The sequence below is a fragment of the Vicugna pacos genome, unplaced genomic scaffold, assembly GCF_048564905.1.
Source record: "Vicugna pacos unplaced genomic scaffold, VicPac4 scaffold_18, whole genome shotgun sequence".
NCBI lineage: Eukaryota > Metazoa > Chordata > Mammalia > Artiodactyla > Camelidae > Vicugna > Vicugna pacos.
This window is the reverse complement of record NW_027328739.1, coordinates 6,283,444-6,303,604: the sequence shown is the minus strand read 5'-3', so window position 1 is coordinate 6,303,604 and position 20,161 is coordinate 6,283,444. Positions and strand designations below refer to the sequence as shown.

At 44.4% G+C, this 20,161-nt stretch overlaps 1 protein-coding gene across 1 annotated transcript in view; it reads left to right on the top strand.

Moving 5' to 3' along the window:
- Window positions 1-3,783: 3,783 nt before the first annotated feature.
- LOC140692886 (uncharacterized) overlaps window positions 3,784-20,161 on the top strand; it is a 70,076-nt gene continuing 53,698 nt past the window's right edge. The window contains 5 exon segments of the mRNA XM_072957102.1: window positions 3,784-4,262; window positions 5,194-5,282; window positions 8,899-9,013; window positions 10,118-10,210; window positions 17,207-18,383. Coding sequence (XP_072813203.1) covers window positions 4,226-4,262; window positions 5,194-5,282; window positions 8,899-9,013; window positions 10,118-10,210; window positions 17,207-18,383 — 1,511 coding nt within the window. The 5' untranslated portion in view covers window positions 3,784-4,225.

Genomic DNA, 20,161 nt, shown 5'->3' with positions numbered 1-20,161 from the left:
CTCTCCAGTATCTGTTTTCTGATGTTCCATATGAAAATTCCACTTAATGCTCACAACAATCATTCAAGGTAGGGACAATAAACTTCATTCAACAGATAACGAACAGGAGGTGCAGAGTTCAGCAACTTTCCCATGGCCACATTCCTGAGCAAGACCAGTTTCTCACAATGCAGACGCATGGGTCTTGGCCATTCATGCACTCCCACATTCACGCAAAGTCTACACGATGTTCCATGGAAGCAACCTAAATGTCCATTGACAGATGACTGGACAAAGAAGTTGTGGTATATTTATACAATGGAATACTACTCGGCCATAACAAAGAATAACATAATGCCATTTGCAGGAAAATGAATGGACCTAGAGATCATCATTCTAAGTGAAGCAAGCCGGAAAGAGAAAGAAAAATACCATATGATATCACTCACGTGTGGAATCATCTCTTTTTAAAGACAAACAAGTGGCAGCTTAGAGAGTTGCAGTAAATAGCCCAAAGTCACACCAAAGGAAAAGTGATGTTTGAGCCAAGAGCCCAGTACCATTTAGTTGACAAATCCTGTGATACGTTCACTATATTCTGTCAAATTGAGAAGGGGATTGTCATCTGCTGGAGGGAAATATACGTACTATTAATGTACCAAACCACTGAGTCTGGCTGAGCTACCACTCGTGCAGAGAGACCCCTTCAGCTGCTTCATTCCTAGAGACTATTGCTGCTCATCGGGAACGCCTGAGGTTGCAAACCCACATTTACGTTGTTAGATTTTATTGTAACATGTGGTGTCTTTTCATGCTTTTCCCATTTGACTTTCTACAAGCACTGTCAATCTAAGTTCTGTAACTTTTACTTCTCCATAATTCTTGGTTGTTATTTCTTAAAATATTTTCCTCTCCCTGGTTATTTCTTCTTTCTTTCTAGGACTCTCATTATATGAATATCTAGTCAGTCTCCATACTGCTTAACGTTTCTTTCACATTTTTTCAAGGTTCTCTCCCTTCCTGATCTCTTATGGAAGAGTAGAGTTCCTCAACCTGATAGCCCAGCTTTCAATTCCCTGTTCAGTTTCACACATTCTGCTAGCCAATCAAGTATTGGCCACTATGATGGGTTCCTGCTTAATATTTCTTACGTCCTCCTTTAACTCTTTTAGGGTATCTTTTTTAAAATACATACATCTTGAGCTTTCTGGGATAGAGGAGTAGGAAACAGTAAGGAGGTGCTTACTGGATACTCGGTGATGGAAGAGATGGCTAGATTTAAGAGCAAAAGCTTTCAGAATAGCCATTAAAATGAGATACAACACCTGTCTTTGAGTCTTGATTGACTAAGGGTAGTTGTACACAGAGACTCAAAAACAAAGGGGAGAACCCCTTGATAAATAGCAGTAAAGCAGTTTCAGTAAAAAAAAATTTTTTTTTTATTCTAAGTGGCCCACTAATTTTGTGTTATCTGTTACAGGTCATTCAGACCATTGTTTTTCTTTTATAGCAATAGAATACATCAGATATCTTATTTTCCCCCTGTGGGTCTATATTCCCCAAGCCCAGGTTATAAGCTGGTAATGTAGGGAGGGAAGGGAACCGAAATCCTGGGGTGTTTCCTATACCTCCTTCAACTCACCAGGAAGGGCACAAGCTGTGGATGAAATATCTGTATGTATGTGGGGAAGGGAGCAGGGCTTAGGGAAATTTGAGTTATTTTCAAAGCAGAGAATCTATGGTGTTAAAATTGGGGCAAGATCACTGTCCATTTACCACCTTCCTCCCTACCAGGTGATCTTATCCCACAAGGAACCTCTCTACCTCCATCTCTTCTTTGCAGGAATCATCTGGCTCACTGCCTGTGTACCTGCATGTGTATGTGTGTGTTTGGGTGTTTGTGTGTATCAGGGTGGGAGAAGGGTGGATAAAACCCTTTGAGATGCATCTTCTTGTGTCTGTTAGTACCCACTCCTCTCCCAGCCCAGCTCTGAGGCTACCCAGTGCAGAGGTGAACGAATGGGCAAAGATCTCCCCGGGGGAATGTGGCAGTGAACAGAAAGGAGCACAGAAAGCACCCCCACTCCCTATAGCGTCCCCTGCAGCCCCCTTGTGGCATCTGGAGGCTTCCATCGCTGCTGCCACTCCCTCCCCACCTACACACACACACCCCTAGGACCCACTGTCGTCATCTGTCTCCCGGAGGGTTTCCAATCAATTTTTCAATACTTTCTCAACCCAACAACCTCCCTCCTTCCAGAGGCATCCGGTGTTTGGGGCAAGGAGCTGGCCATTTATGTTAGGATGCTGTGTTATTTATCTTTTTCTGTGTAACAATATAACTATACACTTACTGGCTCAAAACAGCACACACCTATTAACTCACAGTATCTGTGGGTGACGGGCTGGGTACAGGTTAGCTAGGTCCTCCGCAGCTGGCTGCCAGAGTGTCAGCCGGGACTGGGTTCTCATGTGAAGGAAAACTCCACTAGGAATGATCCACTGCCAAGCACCTGGGGCTTGTTGGCAGGGGTTAGGTTCTTGTTGACTGACAGTTACTTGTCATCTGGGTCTTCCCAACATCATACTTGCTTCCTCAATGTCAGCAAGGAGGACTTCTCTATCAAAACAAGCATTAGAATCATGTCATCTTTGTTGTGTTCTACTGGTTAAAAGTAAGTCACAGGTCCTACCCACACTCCAGGGGAGGGAGGGGGTTACACAAATGTGTGCATACCACATAGGATAATGGGAACTGCATAAGGGGTGCTTTCTTTTGGAAACTAAAAATCGTCTTTTCCCAAAGTGTGTGAAAACCATTGAAGAGTTTTAAACGGTAAAGTGACATCTCATTCTTGCTTTAGAATGATTGCCGGCCAGAAATGTGGGGGGTAATTGGAGGGAAAGAAAATCTGAGTCTGGGAAATCAGTTAAGAGGCTGGTTCCGTAATCCTAGTGAAATGTTGGTGGCTAGAACTAAGGTGATGCTGATACGAAAAGAGAAAGAAGGACAAATTGGAGAGTTTTTCAAGAAATACAATGAATAGGATTAGATGATAAATGGACAGTGAGGGTTGAGGATACTCCAGCTCTGGCTTTACGAATGCGTTTGTGGACAATGACATCATTCACTGAGACAAGGGGGCGGTTTAAACATACTGTTTGAAGTGGGTACGTTTGTCCAAAACAGAATTAGATTAACCTTGTTCCCTTGAGAGAGTATCTCTTGATAAATTTCAGTTTTACGTTTGCAGAGAACCTGTTGCTCAGATGTGTTGCAACTGGTTGAATCTTCTTCAACTCACCTGTCTCGCACGTGAATCTTCAGTGTCACCGGTAGTCTGCGGCCGCATGAACATCGGTTTGCACAGCACGCCTCTCACATTGTTTGAAGGCAAAGGATGAGTTTGGGGAGGGCAAGGATACGAGGAAAGCCGTGTGCTGTAACTCTTACACTGGAGTGATCTGAGTAGGACGCCTCACAGCCCCACGTGCCGACCAAGCGCGGGGCCGACAAAGACGCGGTTCCGCGGCTCGCGCTCTCGCTTGTCCGCGGGACCCCGCACAAGCGAAGCGACCGCTCCTCCGAGAGGGACGGAGACCGCGGCTCCCCCGAGTCTCCGAGGCGCGCCACTCGCGCTCCCACCTGCTGAGGAGCGGAGTCGGGCCACGCCCGGGGGCTTCTGGGAAACGTAGTTCCGAGCCGGACGCGGCCCGCCAGCCGTGCCCCCGCTCTTGCGCATGCGTGGGTCCGCTGGCCCGAGAAGTTGGCAGCCTTTGTCAGGCCCGCGGTGGGAGGTGAGTTGTTGCTCCGGTGCGACTGCTTGCGCTCGGCCTCGGCGGCGGCCCCGGGGCGTCAGTCCGCGCCGAGCCGGGCTGGAGTGCGCGCTGGAGGAAGGGGCGTCGAGGGCAGACACGAGCCCCACCCCCGAGGCCCCGAGGGGCGCGGGTCCGAGTCCGGGCGGTGGGCGGGCGCGGGCCGGGGGCTGCGTCTGCGCGCCCGCCCCTAGGCTGCAGTCCCGACGCCGGCTTCTCCCGCCGCCCGGTCCCCGAGCAGCTCCGAGCGGCAGCGCCAGGCGTGTGAGCACCCGGCCTCAGGGGTGCTGTCCCGGGTTTCCAGGTTCAAGCTCGGGACCGGAGCGAAGCCTTTCGGAGGAGCCCGCAGAGGGGAGGCAGGAAGGAGGACCACCAGGCCTCGGGGCTTTCCACTCTTCTGCCCGGGGGGGGCCAGGAGGAGGTGGTCACCATGGAGACAGATGTGGCCGAAATGCCCGGGAAGAGAGGTGAGAGGTGCTGGTGCCGAACTTGAGCTGTGGGCCGGACCAGGTTCTGCCTCCTGTGCGGGAGTCGGTGGAGAGGGCTCTGGGCAGAGCGCTGCCGTCTTTGTCTGGGGATGGCCGGGCTCTCAGAGAGAGTGGAGGGCTTAGTGTGGGATCACCTCCCTTTCCACACCGGCTGGGTGCACAGTGGGCCCTCCAAAGCCACCCCAAAATGTAAGCGAAACGTTAGCTTCCGAGACTTGAGCATAGCCTCACTTTTCCTCACACCTTTCTCCTCCCGGGTGATTATAACCATCTTAACCTTTGTCAGTGGGTCTGAGAATTTAGCTTTTTGGTTGGCAAAAGTATCTTCCACCTGTTATTCCCCTTTGCACAATAACCCTATGGTTTCAGTAGAGCAGATATTTTTGTTTTCCATAGGAGAAAACAGACAGAGGAGTCCCTGACTGACACAGGCTCTCCTAGACCAGCCTTTCTGGAAGTTTGGTCTGTGACCTCCTGCACCAGAATCCACACCCTGCCCCGACCTGGGCTTGTTAGATTTCTAGATTGTACCCCAGGCTCAACTAATGATAATTATCTGTGGCTGGGATCCAGCAACCTACATTGGAACTAAGCATGCAGGGTGATTTTTTTCAGAATCATTGAGCCTGTTTTTCCCGTTTTAATTTAATGTAAATTAAGCTCAGAAAAAAAATGTCCAGACCAGAGAGTGTCGTCTTCCAGGATGTGTTATGATTCTGGCAACTGGATGAATTTAAGCCCCAGGTAGCAACACTCCTGGACGTTCTCCATGATCCTGGGTTGTTTCAGGCTCCTTGCAGTCGCAGTGTTTGTAGGGAGCACCATTAGTGTGATGGCGGGAATTTTAAATGTGTAAATCTGAGTCACGAGATAGATCCAAGCCCCATCATTACTGCTTTCTTGCCCTTAGCTCTGTCTTCCCAGGAGTCTCCATTCTCCCAAGAGAAGAGCACAGAAGAGGAAGAAGTGGCAGCTCTGCACCTCACAGCCAGGTCCCAGGTGAGAGAGTCTCTGCTGATTATTGAAACACCTCATTTCTGGAGTACAGGCGTGCTCCCTGCTTTCTGATGCAGAGCTTCTGTTTCTGCTGGAGCCCACCTACAGAGCTGAGTTCTGCTGCTAAGAGACCACGCAAGTGAATAATGGACTCAGTGGAAAATGTTTTCTACTTCCTCTTGGTACCTTCTCCATCTAGTGTTTACTGTCACTAAACAGGCATGGAAGCTAGTTTCTGTGCTTGGTATCTTGGGAAACTAATTTAAAAGACAGTGTGGTTCATACCCCTTAGAATTTATTTTTCGGTTGGGGAAACAGCATGCACATGACTGTTAAGTAGGAGTTTAAGAAAGTGCCTTAAGTACTGGAGTGAATTATGAACATACTCAGTGCTCAGGTGGTTCAAAGAAATGTTGGAAAAGGAAGCCTAGGCAAGGCTTAATTTAAAGAGCTAGAATCCAGCCCTCTGAGATGATGAGTGCTGAAGTATTTAAGAGGTGGACTGTTACCAGATTGCAGCTTTACTTTGCAAACTCCCCCTTCCCCCAGGGCAAGTATTAAGGCTTGTTGAATTGAAGCAGTAGTTGTAGTCTGTGGGTGATTAGTACATCCATCTTTCCACTTTTTGTATGTCTGAAGATTTTTATTAAATGAAGCTGGGTAGGAGGCAAGAGCTCCCTGTGATGTGTGTCATACCACAACCCAAAGATTCCTCAGCTGGCCTCTCTCTTCGCTACAGTTTAACCGAAAGTGTAAAAAGTAGACATTGCACATTGCTGCTGTTTGTAAGAGTGGTTTCTCAGGATGCTTCTGTACTTATGTGCCTCCACTGGGTTCTCGAAGGCCATATGTTAATATTGAAGACTTTATTAGTCAGGAAGCTTTAAGCTGCAGCTGATGAAAACTCAACTCAGACTAGCTTAAGCAAAAAGAGGTATTTACTGGGAAAGGGTGTAGCTCAGTGGTAGAGCATGTACTTAGCATGCATGAGGTCCTGGACTCAATCCCCAGTACCTCCATTAAAAATAAATAAATAAACAAACAAACCTAATTACCTGCCCTCCCCCAAAAATAATAAAATAAAATAAAATAAAATTTTAAGGAGGTATTTATGGACTAATATAACTGAAAACTACAGGTCTGGCTAAAACTGAGCTCCAGCAGCAACCTAACAACCTGTTCTCCCCGTCTCACGGACCTTTCCTTTTCTCCCTGTGGGTTTTGTTCTCAAGCAGGCTCTTCTCCTAGTGCAGGCTGGCCCCAGACAAATTTAGGCTCACATCTTCCGATACTGAAGATCAGGGAGAAAGGGCATCTTCGCTCCTGGTCATTTCAGAAGTCCTGAGGTTAGCTCTTTAACAGGCATTAGCCCCGTTCTTGGACCATTGTTGGCTGAATCTGGGTGTAATGATCAGAGTAGGGAAATAACCTGCACAGACACATGCACATCCCACCCATGGGTCAGAGATGGAGTTAGTGCTCCCTGAACTGTGTGGACTAAAGGCGGCCAGGCGCAGCAGCCCCAGGAAAATCAGGGTGCAGGTCCCAGAAGAAGGGGGAATGCTTTATGCATTTCAGCACTTTGATATTAGATTAAAGACTTGTCACAGCTTCAGGATGGGTTAAACCTTTTACGGAAATTTTTAAAACTGTCCTTTTTGCATTGCATTAGATTTTGTTTTTGCTAATATTCCAACTTTTTTCTTACTCGAATTTGCCTGGGCTATTTATCTTTTACTTACTAGATTTTTAAAAATATTAAAGTTTTAATTCTTTCTCATTGTAACCGGGTAAATGGCATAGACACCTATAAATATAAAAGTGTATTACTCATACTTACCTCCCCAAATTCAGTCCCCTCTGCCTACTGAGGATGACAGTTGGGTGTATATTTTTCCACATGTTTTTGTTGAGTTTGTACTACTGTATTTAGACATGTGGTATACTGTATTTCCTTCCATTCCCCCAGCCCCAACTTTGGAGATTTTGTTTGGGTCTCCTTTCCATAAAGAGGACGTGGCTATTTTAAGAAACCTTTTTATAAGGGAAATTAATTTATTCACATTAATATGATTCCGTGTATGTTTCACATTTTCCTGTCATGTGATTTTTATAATTCTGCTTATTATGCTTTGTTTATTCTTTTGTATTTTTTTCAGCCTTTTGTGCAGTAGCTTGCATTTTTGTTATTCTATTTTTTTTGATGATTTGGAAGCTGATTCCCACTGAGTGTCGGTTTAGTTCTAGATATGCAGCTTGTAGGATCAAAGTCATTTTTTCTCATAATATCTTGTCTACTTAGTTGCTACTTACTGATTTTTACATTTTATGTTATTTTACAAGGATATTTCTTATTTTTTAAGTCTCAGATTATTTCCATTTTTGGAAACTTTACTTTGAAATAATTTTAGACTTATAGAAATGTAGCAAATGGTAGAAAGATTTCTCATATGCTCTCCAAATTCTTCAAAATTTAGCATTTTACCTCGCTTTATTATTTTTTCCCCCAAATCAGGAAGTTATCATTGGCACAGTGCTATAACCTACTGCTCTTATTCAGATTTCCCAGGTGTCATAGTTTCTTATTTTTCTTCCCCTTAATTTCTGTTTTTATCCTATAATTCTTTCTGCTTTCCTTAGTTGTTAGGTTCTTTCTCTAATTTGACTTGTATGCTTTGTTCATTTAATGACTTTTTTTTAATGAAATGGAAACATTTCCTTTGAGTACAATTTCAGCCATTTGGCTTTGATTTTTGTATTTTATTTCATTATTTTGAAATTTTGATATATTTTTTCAGTATCAGTTACTGCTCTGTTCCATTTCTGTTTTAGAATTTATTAACATTTACTTTGTCACTTTTGCAAATGCTTCATGAATATTTAAATAGAAGATGTTTTCTATCCAGCTGTAGCATTTGGTGTATATTTATTTCAACAACCTGGAATGTTGTTCCCATTCTCTTTGGCTTTATGGAAAGAGAAGCATTCAGTGCTGACATGTATCTATGTCCATATAGTTTTTGTACTTTTTCTGTTATATAAACTTAATTCTGTGGTATTTACATGTAAACATTTATTTGGTCTATCTGTACCCTTAATTAATTTGTTGCTGTCATTTTCCGATTTAATGCTCTGTGCCTTGACCTGATTCCGCGCTTCACCAGAGATGCCTGCTGTCAGTCTGTTCATTCCATGACTTCTCCAGTCACAGGTTCTGTAGAGATTGATTTTTCTTGAGGACTCACAAGGAGAATTATTCATGCATGCCTTTTTTCCCCTCCACCTACATTTTGCTTACTTTGCCAGACTACATTGTTGACTCAGTGGTTCATGTTTTAAGTCTTTATTCCCCAGAAAAATTGCAGTCTCTCCATGGAGAAACCCTGCTCTTCCTTCTTACAGTTGTCATGTTGACAGTGGATATGGCACATAATTGATACCCAGTGACTTTACGCAGAATGTTCAGAATCTGAACATGTTCGGATGCTTGTCATTTATCACAGTCATTTCTCCTGTTTGAATTTATCTGTGCCTCTGCTCCAGGGCCAACAGAAACAAGGGGGTGAGAGGAAGATGACTGAGTGAGAGACTGTGAACAAAAGCATGTTTTGTGTCCTAGGCACCTGTGACGTTCAAGGACGTGGCCATGGACTTTACCCCAGAGGAGTGGGGGAGGCTGGACCCGGCACACAGGGACGTGATGCTGGAGAACTACAGGAGCCTGGTCTCACTGTGTAAGGACGGGCTCTCCCCGCGACCTGCAACACGCTGGGGAGGGCATCAGCACTTTATTGAAAGTGAAGTAGCTGAGCAGAACCTTCACTCTGGCATCCGGGGGTCGGAACGTGTTGATCCCTTTGGGCCCAGAGGAAATCTCTTTCTGCTCTAGGTTCTTGGTGAAATGCCTGTGCTTGCTTTGGGTCAGGAGTCTTTGGATTTGAGTGGCAGAAACCAGACTTACACTAGTTGAAAAGGGACCCAGGGATACTGTCAGGAATCTCTTTTGTTTATTTATTTTTCAGTCACATGGCTTGGCTTTGCCCCTTGTTGGCTTTATCTTAGGATCTCCCCGGATGGCTAGATGGCCCCTGGCCGCTCTGGGATTCCATGATTCTTCCAGTTAGAGCACTGAGGCAAAAAAGCTAGTGCTTCTGTTCTGGAGATTCAGGAAATTGGGCCATGTGTCCATCAGTGAAACAATTACTTGAATCGGGGAGGTGAAGTATGCTCTGGCCAGTTTGGATCCTTTGCCCACGTGTGTGTGTGTACGTGCGTGCTTGTGCATGTGGGCATGCGCACGTGCATAGCACATGTGCAGGTACATGTACGTGTTTACATGAGGGGTGGAGGGAGCGAAGTTGGCTCCTCCCAAACCTCATGTAATACATTCCCTACGAGCATTGGTTCCAGTAACTAAGAAGGAAGAAAGGAAAACCATCAGAAGACAACCACTGGATTCCACAGTCCCGGCCACGTGGTGGTGCCACTGAAGTCCCCCTTTGCCCAACTCCTTCCTCAGTCCAAGCTGAGGTCTAACCTGCAAGGTCTCGCTGGAACTCCTGCAATAAAGAAATAAAGAGAAAGTCTCTTCTATTTCTACAGGTGCAAAGATTTGTCTACTCAAGTGCATGTAGACTTCGTTACCAGGCCCAGACTCTGGCCGCACCTGTTTGAAGCTTCACTCAGAGGCCTGCCCTCCCTCGTCCCAGGTGTTCCTGTAACAGCCTGTCTTCTCTGTAGCTCCAGGGCGTGGGGCTGCGCTCTAGGATCGACCTTGGTGCCCATCACACATAGCTAAGTCCCTTTTTTTTCTCTCTCCCTTTCTTTTTAATGAGCAGGGCTTCCAGTTTCCAAAGCTGAGCACTACGATTTGGAGAATGGAAAAGATCCCTTGGTGCTTGAGAGAAAAGCACCCAAAAGCAGCTGTTCAGGTGAGTCAGGTAGACGGGGGCTTCAAGAGGAAGAGCCCTGCGGGACACTGAGGAAGTGGCGCTTCTCAGTGCCTGAGAGAGAACGCTAGGAGTGCCGACGTGCTTTTATTTTCTAAATGTCTTATGTTAAATTATGTCGCGTTTTAAATACATACGAAGGTCAAGGAAATAACACCAGATCAAACACATGCTAATGTTTGCTTCCTTTTGCCTTTTCTCTTTTTTCACCCTTTTTTGTAATGTGAAATAGATGTACGGTTCTGTGAATTTTCACAAATTGAACACATTCATGAAACTATCACCCAGATCAAGAAACAAACTTCCCAGCACCCCAGAAAGAATCTCTGTGGCCCCTTTAAGTTACCTCCCTCCTTCCAAGATTTGCTTAACTTCTGACACCAGATCAGTTTTACCTGTTCTTGACCTTTATTAGTTAGACAGTCACGTTGTGCGTGCTCATGTGTCTGGCCTCCTTCCCGGAATGTTGATGTGACATCCGTCCGTGCTGTTGCGTGTGGCTGCAGTCTGCCCATTCTCAGTGTCGTCCAGTCTTCCATCGTGTCACCCTGCCCGCTTGTTTATCCCTTCTCCCGTGGTGGCTCGCGGGCGTCTCCGGGTTTGGGCTGTCTGAGTAGCGCTGCTGTGTGCGCTGTTTCCCACATCCCTCGGTGGACGCAGGCACGCCCGTCTGTCGGACACGTGCGTATGAGTAGGATTGTTGGATCGGGGCAGGTGCTGTTCACTTCTGGTAAATCTCACCAAACAGATTTCCAGAGTCACTGTACCAACCACGTTCCCACTAGCAGGTGGGAGGAGTGGGTGGGTTCCCCTTATTCTGCATCGTCACCAGCACTTGATTGTCTTCTACATTTTAGCCATTCTTATAAATGTCTGGTGTTTTCCAGTTTTTAAGAAATAAAAAAAGGTTACAGATTTAGAGTTCTTACATTCTCTTTCCCCCTGGAAATAACTGGTTGGTGCAGTTGGTGTGAGTCATTCTAATGTCTGTGTGTGTGTAGACACACACACGCCAAAAACAATATGTACATACAGTGTACTTTTTCTTTTACAACCCAATTTTTTAACCCTCACATTGTATTTTGATATTAATCTCTATTAACACATATAATTTGTGTTTATGCACTTTAACTACTATGAAAGAAGTCCAGTTGTGTGAGTAAACTGTGAAGTTTATTTTCACTTCTTTGACATTAATTAGTAAAAGAATTGCAATGATCATCCTTTTACTGACTCCTTACGTTCACCTTGAGAGCTGGGTTAGGGTAGATAACCAGAATACGCAGCACTGGACCTTGAAGTATCACATGATCAGCCAAGGCCCCACCACAATCCTGGCCAATAATTGATGCTCTTAGATGTAGTAATTTTTGTCAGTCTGATGGATATGAAATGATGTTTCATGTTTTTTTAATTTACATTTCTCTGGTTATGAGTGGGTTTGAGTATTTCCTGTGTTAGCTATTCACATTTCCTCTTTTATAAATTACCTGCAGTTACCCTTTGCGTGCTTTAGAAAGTGGGCCATTCACATCTTTTTCTTGATTTCTTAGAGTTCTTTATATATTTTAAATACTAATAGATGGCAAAGGTACCATTACAAATCAGTGAGAAAAAATTGGTTCTCTTAGTCTGTGGCTTATTTTATTTTATGGTGTATTATACAAGCATAATTTAACATTTTTAATGTTAGAAGATTTATCTTTTTTTTAATAGTTTTTGCTTTTTGTGAATTGTCTTCCTTATTCAAATGTCAGGAAGATAATCTGTACTTTAATCTAAAATGCTTGAGCTTTGTTTTAAAGATAGTATTTTTTTTTGTATATGATGTGAAATAGGGAACTAATTTTATCTGTTTTTCCTACTTAAAGCCAATAGTCCAATGTCATTTATTGAAAATGTATCTTTCATCACTGATTTGTGCTAACTCTTAGGTAAACCCAGGTCCCATGCATACTTGGGTCTATTTCTGGAGTCCCTGGTTACGTGGCTGTCTGTGCTGTGATAACCTATTGTTGTAATTACTACACTTTGTAGTATGTGTCTCTCATAAAGAAAATCTTCCCTTAATATTCTGTTTTTTAAATCTTCTTGTCCTTTTGAATACAGAGTTATTACATCCGCCCCTGTGGACAGAGATGTGTTTCCCCTTGGAGACCTGTCTGTTTCGTGACTTGCGTGTTCACCACCCTTCTTTTTTTTGTGGGAAATACTGTCATTTTCTTAGTGATCTACAATAACTCGTCATATATGAGGTCGTTAATCTTTATGTTACAGATGTGCCTTGTAGTTTTTGCCTTTCCATCTGGCTGTGCTTCTTAACATACAGACTTAATGTATCACAATCTTGTGTTTCCTGTCTTTTGTTAGCACTTAGAAAGTCCTTTCTCATGCCGCAATTACAAAAATACTTGCTTCTGTTCTCTTCTTTTGTCCTTTCATTTTCTTTCCCCCTTTTAAACCTTTAATCCGTTTGGAATTGCCTCTTACTTCTCTGGTTCTATCTGCTTGGCTGTCTCTTCTGAACCATTAAATATTTGAGCTACTCAAGGTTTGGTTGGAATCCCCCTCCCCTCAGTACCTGGAACCATGGCCTTGAGTGGCTGCCCGGGTCAGGAGGTAACAGGACTGGGGTGGAGGGGGTCGGGGGGGCCTCGGAAGCTGGAATAGCACATGCCACGACGGAAAGGGGTCCCTCCTGCTCTAGGCTGGCAGCCACAGGAAGCGGAGGTAGTAAGTCCTGTGGGCTCTGTGGGGAGCGTGGCTGTGTTCCAATAAAACTTTATTTAGACCTGGGTAGTGGGCAGTAGTTGGCAGCCTCTGCTCTAATTGGTCATCACTCTGCATGCTTCCAGTTTTTTTTTTAAGAAGCTCAAAATTTGAATTTCTGTGTGAAATCTTGCTATTTTTAAGTGTTGGCAATTGGTCTCAAAAATTGTATAAACAGTGTGGGCCAGACAAGACATACCTGAGGGTCAGTTAGTCCAGCTGGCCAGCTGTGTGCAGCCTCTGCCTCCTCCTTGGGCGACTCGTCCACTCCCACAACCCAATTACCCTCTCTCCCTGGGTGAATCCCAGGTCGGTGTTTCCACCCCAGATCTCCCCTTGGGGCTCCTGTTCTCAGCATATTTAAAACTGAATGCCAGATATATGCCCACATTCTCCATCCTCCCAACAGGATCTTTTTCTAGTAATTGTCTTAATGACACTCACCACCTTATCAGACTGCATAAGCCAGAAATCTATGGACAGTCCTTCAACTGCCCCTCCCTCCTTTATCCAGTTCATCACTGTGTTCATCTGCTCAAGGTCTAAATATTTCTTCACTGTTAACATCCCTCCATCTCCCTTTCCTTTGCCTGGACTCCTGTGATAATCTCCCTGATTCCACCTTTACCCCCATAAACTCCCTTTTTTTTTTAATTTACTTTTTTAAAAATTTTGTTGAGGGGCAGGTAATTAGGCTTATTTATTTTCTGATGGAGGTACTGGGGATTGAACCCGAACCTCCTGCACGCTAGGCAGGCGCTCTACCGCTGAGCCATACCCTCGTCCCTAAGCTCCATTCTTTATATCGCAGTGAGTGATGTTTTCAAAATACAGGTCAGATGCTATCACCCTTTTGCTTACATGTCAGTGGCTTCTCATTGCTCTTAGGATAACAGCCAAAATCTTTGAGGCCTACACCACCTTGCAAAAATCTGTCCTTTACTCATTATTCCAGCATTATCTCATACCTACTCTCCCTCCATTTTTATACCCTTTCTTAGCAACTCTTAATGGTTTTAGCATCGCAGGACGTAATTTAACTCCCAAAATCATTGAGGACCCTGAAGAGCTACTGTTTGTGTGTGTTGTATGTACCAATAGTCACTATATTAGAAATTAAAAGTGAGAAAGATTTTAAACTACCGGATATTTAATTTTTAAACAACAATTAGAAACCCATTACGTGTTAACACAACACAATTCTAATAAAAAACAACTTTTCTCCAACAACAAAAAAAAGGGTACTGAAAAGAAGGGCCCCTTTCTGCAGTTTTGCAAGTGTCTCTGATGGATGGCTCGGTGGGAGACAGCTGTATTCTCACCCGCTTCTGACGCAGTTTCTTGTGATGTGGCGTTTTCATTGACCTGTATGAAGAAAATCCAGCCTCACACCAATATTTAATTGGAAAAGGGGGGAGTATTTTTATAGCCTTTTCAGATGATTTTGGCTAGTCTCCTGACACCACACCAAGACTAGGCAAGTGTTAGTTTCTTACAGATCAGATCCAGTGTGCACCTGAAACCGTATCCATGAGTTTTTCATACTCTTACATTAAAATCTGTTGATCTTTTGTAAAATACTGGTTCATTGAGTTATGCAGATCTTCCAAATATTGACACATCACGTTTTAAAAAAAACACACACACACAATTTTCTGTATCACCACTGACGGTATCAGAAAAGAAAGTTTTAGGAAGCTATCAAGTTCTCAGTGGTAGATAAAAGTTTTCTAAAATTCTAATTTCTGCAAGAAGGCACATTCTTTTGTCAGCTTTGAGAAAATACACACCAAATATCCAACAAAGATAACAGTTGGTCAGTCATTCTTTCTAGTAAAAATGGTGGTCCGTGGAAAAAGTGGCTAGTTCAGCTCTCAAACCATCACACAAGTGGTTTTCCTCAAGACAACCATCCTACTTTGATATGAGCAGACTTGCTTTATGAATATTTCCTGGTCCATCATCCAGAATATTCAAAGGTCATGTGGTCAAGGTTTGAAATTTAATAAATTAATTTTATTATATTAATAATGTTTCCTGTTGTTTCCTCAGACATTTTTCCATGAAACTGGCTTTTTGTTTTTTTTTTTTAACTGAGTACCTGGTGGGGAAAAATGGAACAACTCCTAGTATATTTGGTGTCTTATCCTAATTTGTACAGAAATTGTGGGCAGTTTTACCACCATTACTTTTGCAACATCAGTGCAAATGTCAAGACAGCAAAAAAGGCAAATAACATCTAAGCATTGTTCTGAAAGTAGTTTTGAAGCTACAGCCTCCCAGGGGCCCGCAGACCGCGCTGTGAGACCGCTGCCTCCGTGCACCAGCGCTAGCTTATCTCAGTTCATGTTCTCGTGATTCAGCAAGCACTTACATAGGGCCTGTGCTGTGTCATTGTTTTTAAGTGTTTTGTAAATATTCTCATTTACTGCTCATTCAGGTAGGTACTGTTTTCATTCCTCATGAAGTAGGTAGTGTCGTTGCCCTGTCTTACAGATGAGGAAACTGAAGTAGAGTCAGAGTGAATTGCCCCAGGTCACAACGGCGAGGGAGTGGCAGAGCTGGGGTGGAACTCATGCATTCTGATCATGGAGCCCGTGCTCTCAGCTGCTGTGCTTTTCTTGAATGTCCCCCTCACCTTGGGGCTTCGGTACATATCATCCCCTCCACCTGGAACGCTCACCTCCTGCTTTTGTTCCCATTACCTGGGACCCCCACCTGAACCCCAACTCCACTTTGATGGCAGCTCCATGATTTACCTCCTCAGGGAAGCCTCCCCTCACCCCTCTATGTTCTTTCACAGCATCGTTCACCTTTTATTTCTTAGCACTTACTGCAGGTGCACTCTTACGTGTATTTGTAAGTGTTAGACTAAATTTCCTCTCCCCTCGTGCACATAGGGGCTGTGTGTGTGTGTTTTCCCGCAGTGCCTAGCACTAGCGTCGTGTAGGACAGACATTCAGGAGGTCATCGTTGAATAAATGGGTGGGAGAGTAGATGAATGAACAGAGTTCATTTGGCTATATGGAATGAGGGGCAGGTCTAACTTAATTTTCTAAATCAGAGCACCAAGTATTGGTAAAACAAATTATCTCTAGTTCACTGACTGAAATACCACCTTTGTATTGTCCCTAATTCCTATATAGATTTGGCTTTATTTCTGAAATTGCTCTTCTATTTCCCTGGTCTATTTATGTCTTCTTTTGAACCACATTCTTGAAGTTATTTTAGTTTTATAAAGTAGCTTCATATTGGATATAAAATTTCTGATAGCTTGATATCAGATATATTCAGAGAAGTTAGCTTCCCTCCCTGTCCTGTCTCCTCTGTTCTCCATAGGTGACCATTTTTATTAGTATTTCATTTGTCCGTCTTTGGTTTTGGAAGATAGAACCAAATATGTCTGTGTATTTGTTTCCCTCCCCCTTTTTTCCCTGCACAAAAGATAGTAAACTATACGCTTTCCTTTGCAGCTTGCTGTGTTTTTTAAGTTTATTTAATATCTCCTGAAGATCGCATCATAGCGATATGTAGAGGTCATTCTCCTATTTTTTTAAGTTGCACGTACTCCGTTGTGTGCATACACCACAGTTTAATCAGTTCTCTATACTAGGATATTTGCGATGTTACCAGTCTTTTGCTACCTCGGTGTTGTAATGAGTAATAACCTTGTGCATGCATAGTTTAATACATTTGCCATTGTGCCTTTGGGAGCTCATAGGAGATTTTTGAACAGGGACATATTATGAAAGTATTGTTAGGGAAGGTTAAACTAAATGGAACGCATATTTGGAGTAGAGTTGGTTGACTGGAAACTTAGAAGTCGAAGTTGCACTCTACACTAAGGTGATAGCCGCTGGGGTATTTACCACAGCACTGGGTCTTCTATGAGAGCTTGTTCCTCCCCGTCCTGATCTAGGAACTTACTTCCTGTCCACCTGGTGACATGGTGCTTCATCTGCGTCCCTCCTCCTGTCTTTCTGATCATCCTTCCCCTGTTCTGACTCCTGGATAAGCTCTTCTGATCTTTGCATATACTGTGCATGTGTCTCCCTCCATCTGCTTCTCTTTGCAAATCATCTTACAAGAGTCAAATCCACTACCCGTCGAAGTTATGCTTTTCACCTTCATTAACTCTTATCCATTACAGAACTGCCCTTTTGTTGAACTCAGAAAATGAAGGAAATTTGCGTTTCCAATTTCTTTCAGACTTGGAGACTAGACCCGAGAGCAAAGATTCCACTTCAGTGCAAGATTTTTCCAAAGAGGAGTCATGCCAGGTTGCAGTAATAGACAGGCTGACAAGGAGTAGCGTCTATGACTCCGACTTGGAAACAGATCTCGAGTGTGAAAACTGGGTAGAGAACCAGCAAGGAGATCAGGAGAGACACTTGAGAGAAATGCTCTCCCACGTGAATTCACTCTCCGAAGAGAGGGCTCGTGAGCGTGATGTTTACTGGAAAAACTTCGGGCAGAAGTCAGTCCTCCTCCCTCAAGACAGAGTTCCCAAAGGATCCTATGCCTTTCATACCCTTGAAAAAAGAATGAAACAGAAATCAACCCTAATGAAAAAGCAGAGGACCTATAAAGAGAAAAAGCCTCATAAGTGTAACGACTGTGGTGAGCTCTTCACTTACCACTCGGTGCTCGTTAGACACCAGAGGGTCCACACCGGGGAGAAGCCCTACAGCTGCGGTGAGTGTGGCAAGTCTTTCAGCCACAGGGCCAACTTAACCAAACATCAGAGGACTCACACGAGAATCCTTTTCGAGTGCAGTGAATGCAAGAAGGCCTTCACGGAAAGCTCATCCCTCGCGATACATCAGAGGATTCACGTTGGAGAGAGGCCTTACGAGTGCAGCGAGTGTGGGAAAGGCTTCAATCGAAGCACCCATTTCGTGCAGCACCAGTTAATCCACACAGGGGTGAAGCCGTACGAATGCAACGAGTGTGACAAAGCCTTCATCCATTTGTCAGCTCTCATCAAACATTAAAGAACTCACACGGGAGAGAAACCCTACAAGTGTCAGGAGTGTGGGAAAGCCTTCAGCCATTGCTCTTCCCTTACTAAGCATCAGAGAGTTCACACCGGGGAAAAACCATATGAATGCAGCGAATGTGGGAAAACCTTTAGCCAGAGCACACATCTTGTTCAGCATCAGAGAATCCATACTGGAGAGAAACCCTACGAGTGTAATGAGTGTGGGAAAACCTTCAGCCGGAGCTCAAATTTTGCCAAACATCAAAGAATCTACATTGGAAAGAAGCCGTACAAATGTAATGAATGCGGAAAAGCCTTCATTCATTTGTCAGCTCTTATTCAACACCAGAGAACTCACAGTGGAGAGAAACCCTACAGATGCAGTGAGTGTGGGAAAAGCTTTAAGTGCAGCTCATCCCTCATCAGACATCAGAGGATTCACACTGAAGGGTAGCCCTGAGAAGTTCCTGAATGTGAGAAAATGTAAGTTGGTCTTGTCTCTGTGTTCGATCCCTGAGTGTTTAGGTAGAAGACGTGTAGATGCAACTTGAGGACCAGTTCTGTGGTGTCTGTCTCTATTTGCGTAATACATAGTTTTGAGCCATGAACAGCCTGTGTCTTATATCCGTTGATTTGATCATTCTGAACTCTTCCAGCTAGAAATCTCAAATGTTGATCTCTCACCCAACCCCTGCAGCCCCCAACGTACCCTTCTGTGGAAATTCAGTAAATCCCTGGAACTGGGTAGCAGTACATCCTGTGAAACCCAGGGCCCCGTCTTGGCCACACCCATGCCTGCCACGGCATCTCACTTTGAAGGACATCACTCGGTCGGTTAGGCTCACACTCTTGTCATCGGGAAGACGCAGAGTTGTTCCCCTTTGGTCCCAAGTGGAGACCTAGACACAGGAAGAGTGTCCTTTCTTTTCCACGAGCTACAAAAACCAAAAGATTCAGCGGTTGGAATGTGCTTTGGATTCCCTCCCCAGCCCTGCAGGCTACTATCCCATTTGACGGACATAAAACGTGGGCTCTAATCATGTTCCCATGGTTTGTGCTGGTCGCAGACTTAGGTCCCTGTCGTCCCTCTGCCGTGTGCGGCTTCACTTTACACTTGCTTGGAAGTGACCCCGAGGCAGAGGATGGGCCGGAGTCTTAACTGTCATTTTTGATCAAGTCCCCCTTCTCTCACCTCTGGCATGGGGTGAATTTTCTACAATCAGTATTAGGGAGATTTCATGTCCTTAGCTTACTCTGTTCTCTGTAAACTCCGCTGTGCCACTTTGAGAAAAAGCCCCCGGGATGCTGGGAGTCTGAAAAGTTGACGGGTCTGGTGTGTTGTTATCCCTAGGGCCCCCGTCGAGAAGAGCTGAGGCAGCCGTGAGGCACAAGGACACACCTTCGTGTCACGTATGGAACGCGGCACATGGGACAGTGACTGCTGGAGGACAGGCAGCTCCCCGCCGTGAAGAAGTCGCCGTCTCTCGGGCCTCACGCCTTCCCAGTTTTGGTGGCTGTCCTCTGTACGTTGTTGGCCGTAGCTGTACCCCAGAGCCCCCAGGAAGGTAGCAGAGGCTCGAAGCCACAGTGGTCTATTGGCATCAGTTACGTGGGTGACCAAAGACCCGTGTGGTGGGATCAGAAACACAGAAGCAAAAGTTCAAATAAATATTTAGCAAAACACTTTACACACGTCAGGGTTTTTTCTGCTATATTGTGTGGAAAGATTGTAGAAAAGATGGAGAGGAAACAGTAGTTAGTTACAGGTTTCTTCTTTCTCTCCTAAATCCTATCGTGTTTTGAACATTCAGCAGCCAGACTGTGCTCTTGCCCCCTCCACATGATCTCCTTTACTTCTTTTTTTGTAAGTTAGAAAATTTTACCAAAGTTTAATAGTATAATCTTGATTTTTCAAAACAGCCGCCAGCTTTTCAGCTCTGGACGCGGCGGTTACGCAGCCTCGTGGGACTGGTTCACCAGAACTATCATGCTTCCTCAGGGAAGCGCAGAGACCGTCTTTTTCATCGTCATTGATTCCTATAACCCCCTCTGCAGGCCTGAGTTCTATTACTGGGGAGAAGTAGAGGAATAGACTGTGAAGAAGTGGTGGTAGTAGACGTCAAGCTCAAGTATAAACCCAGCAGTGATGGAAAGCAAAGAAAACAGTAGGAAATGGAATGGAA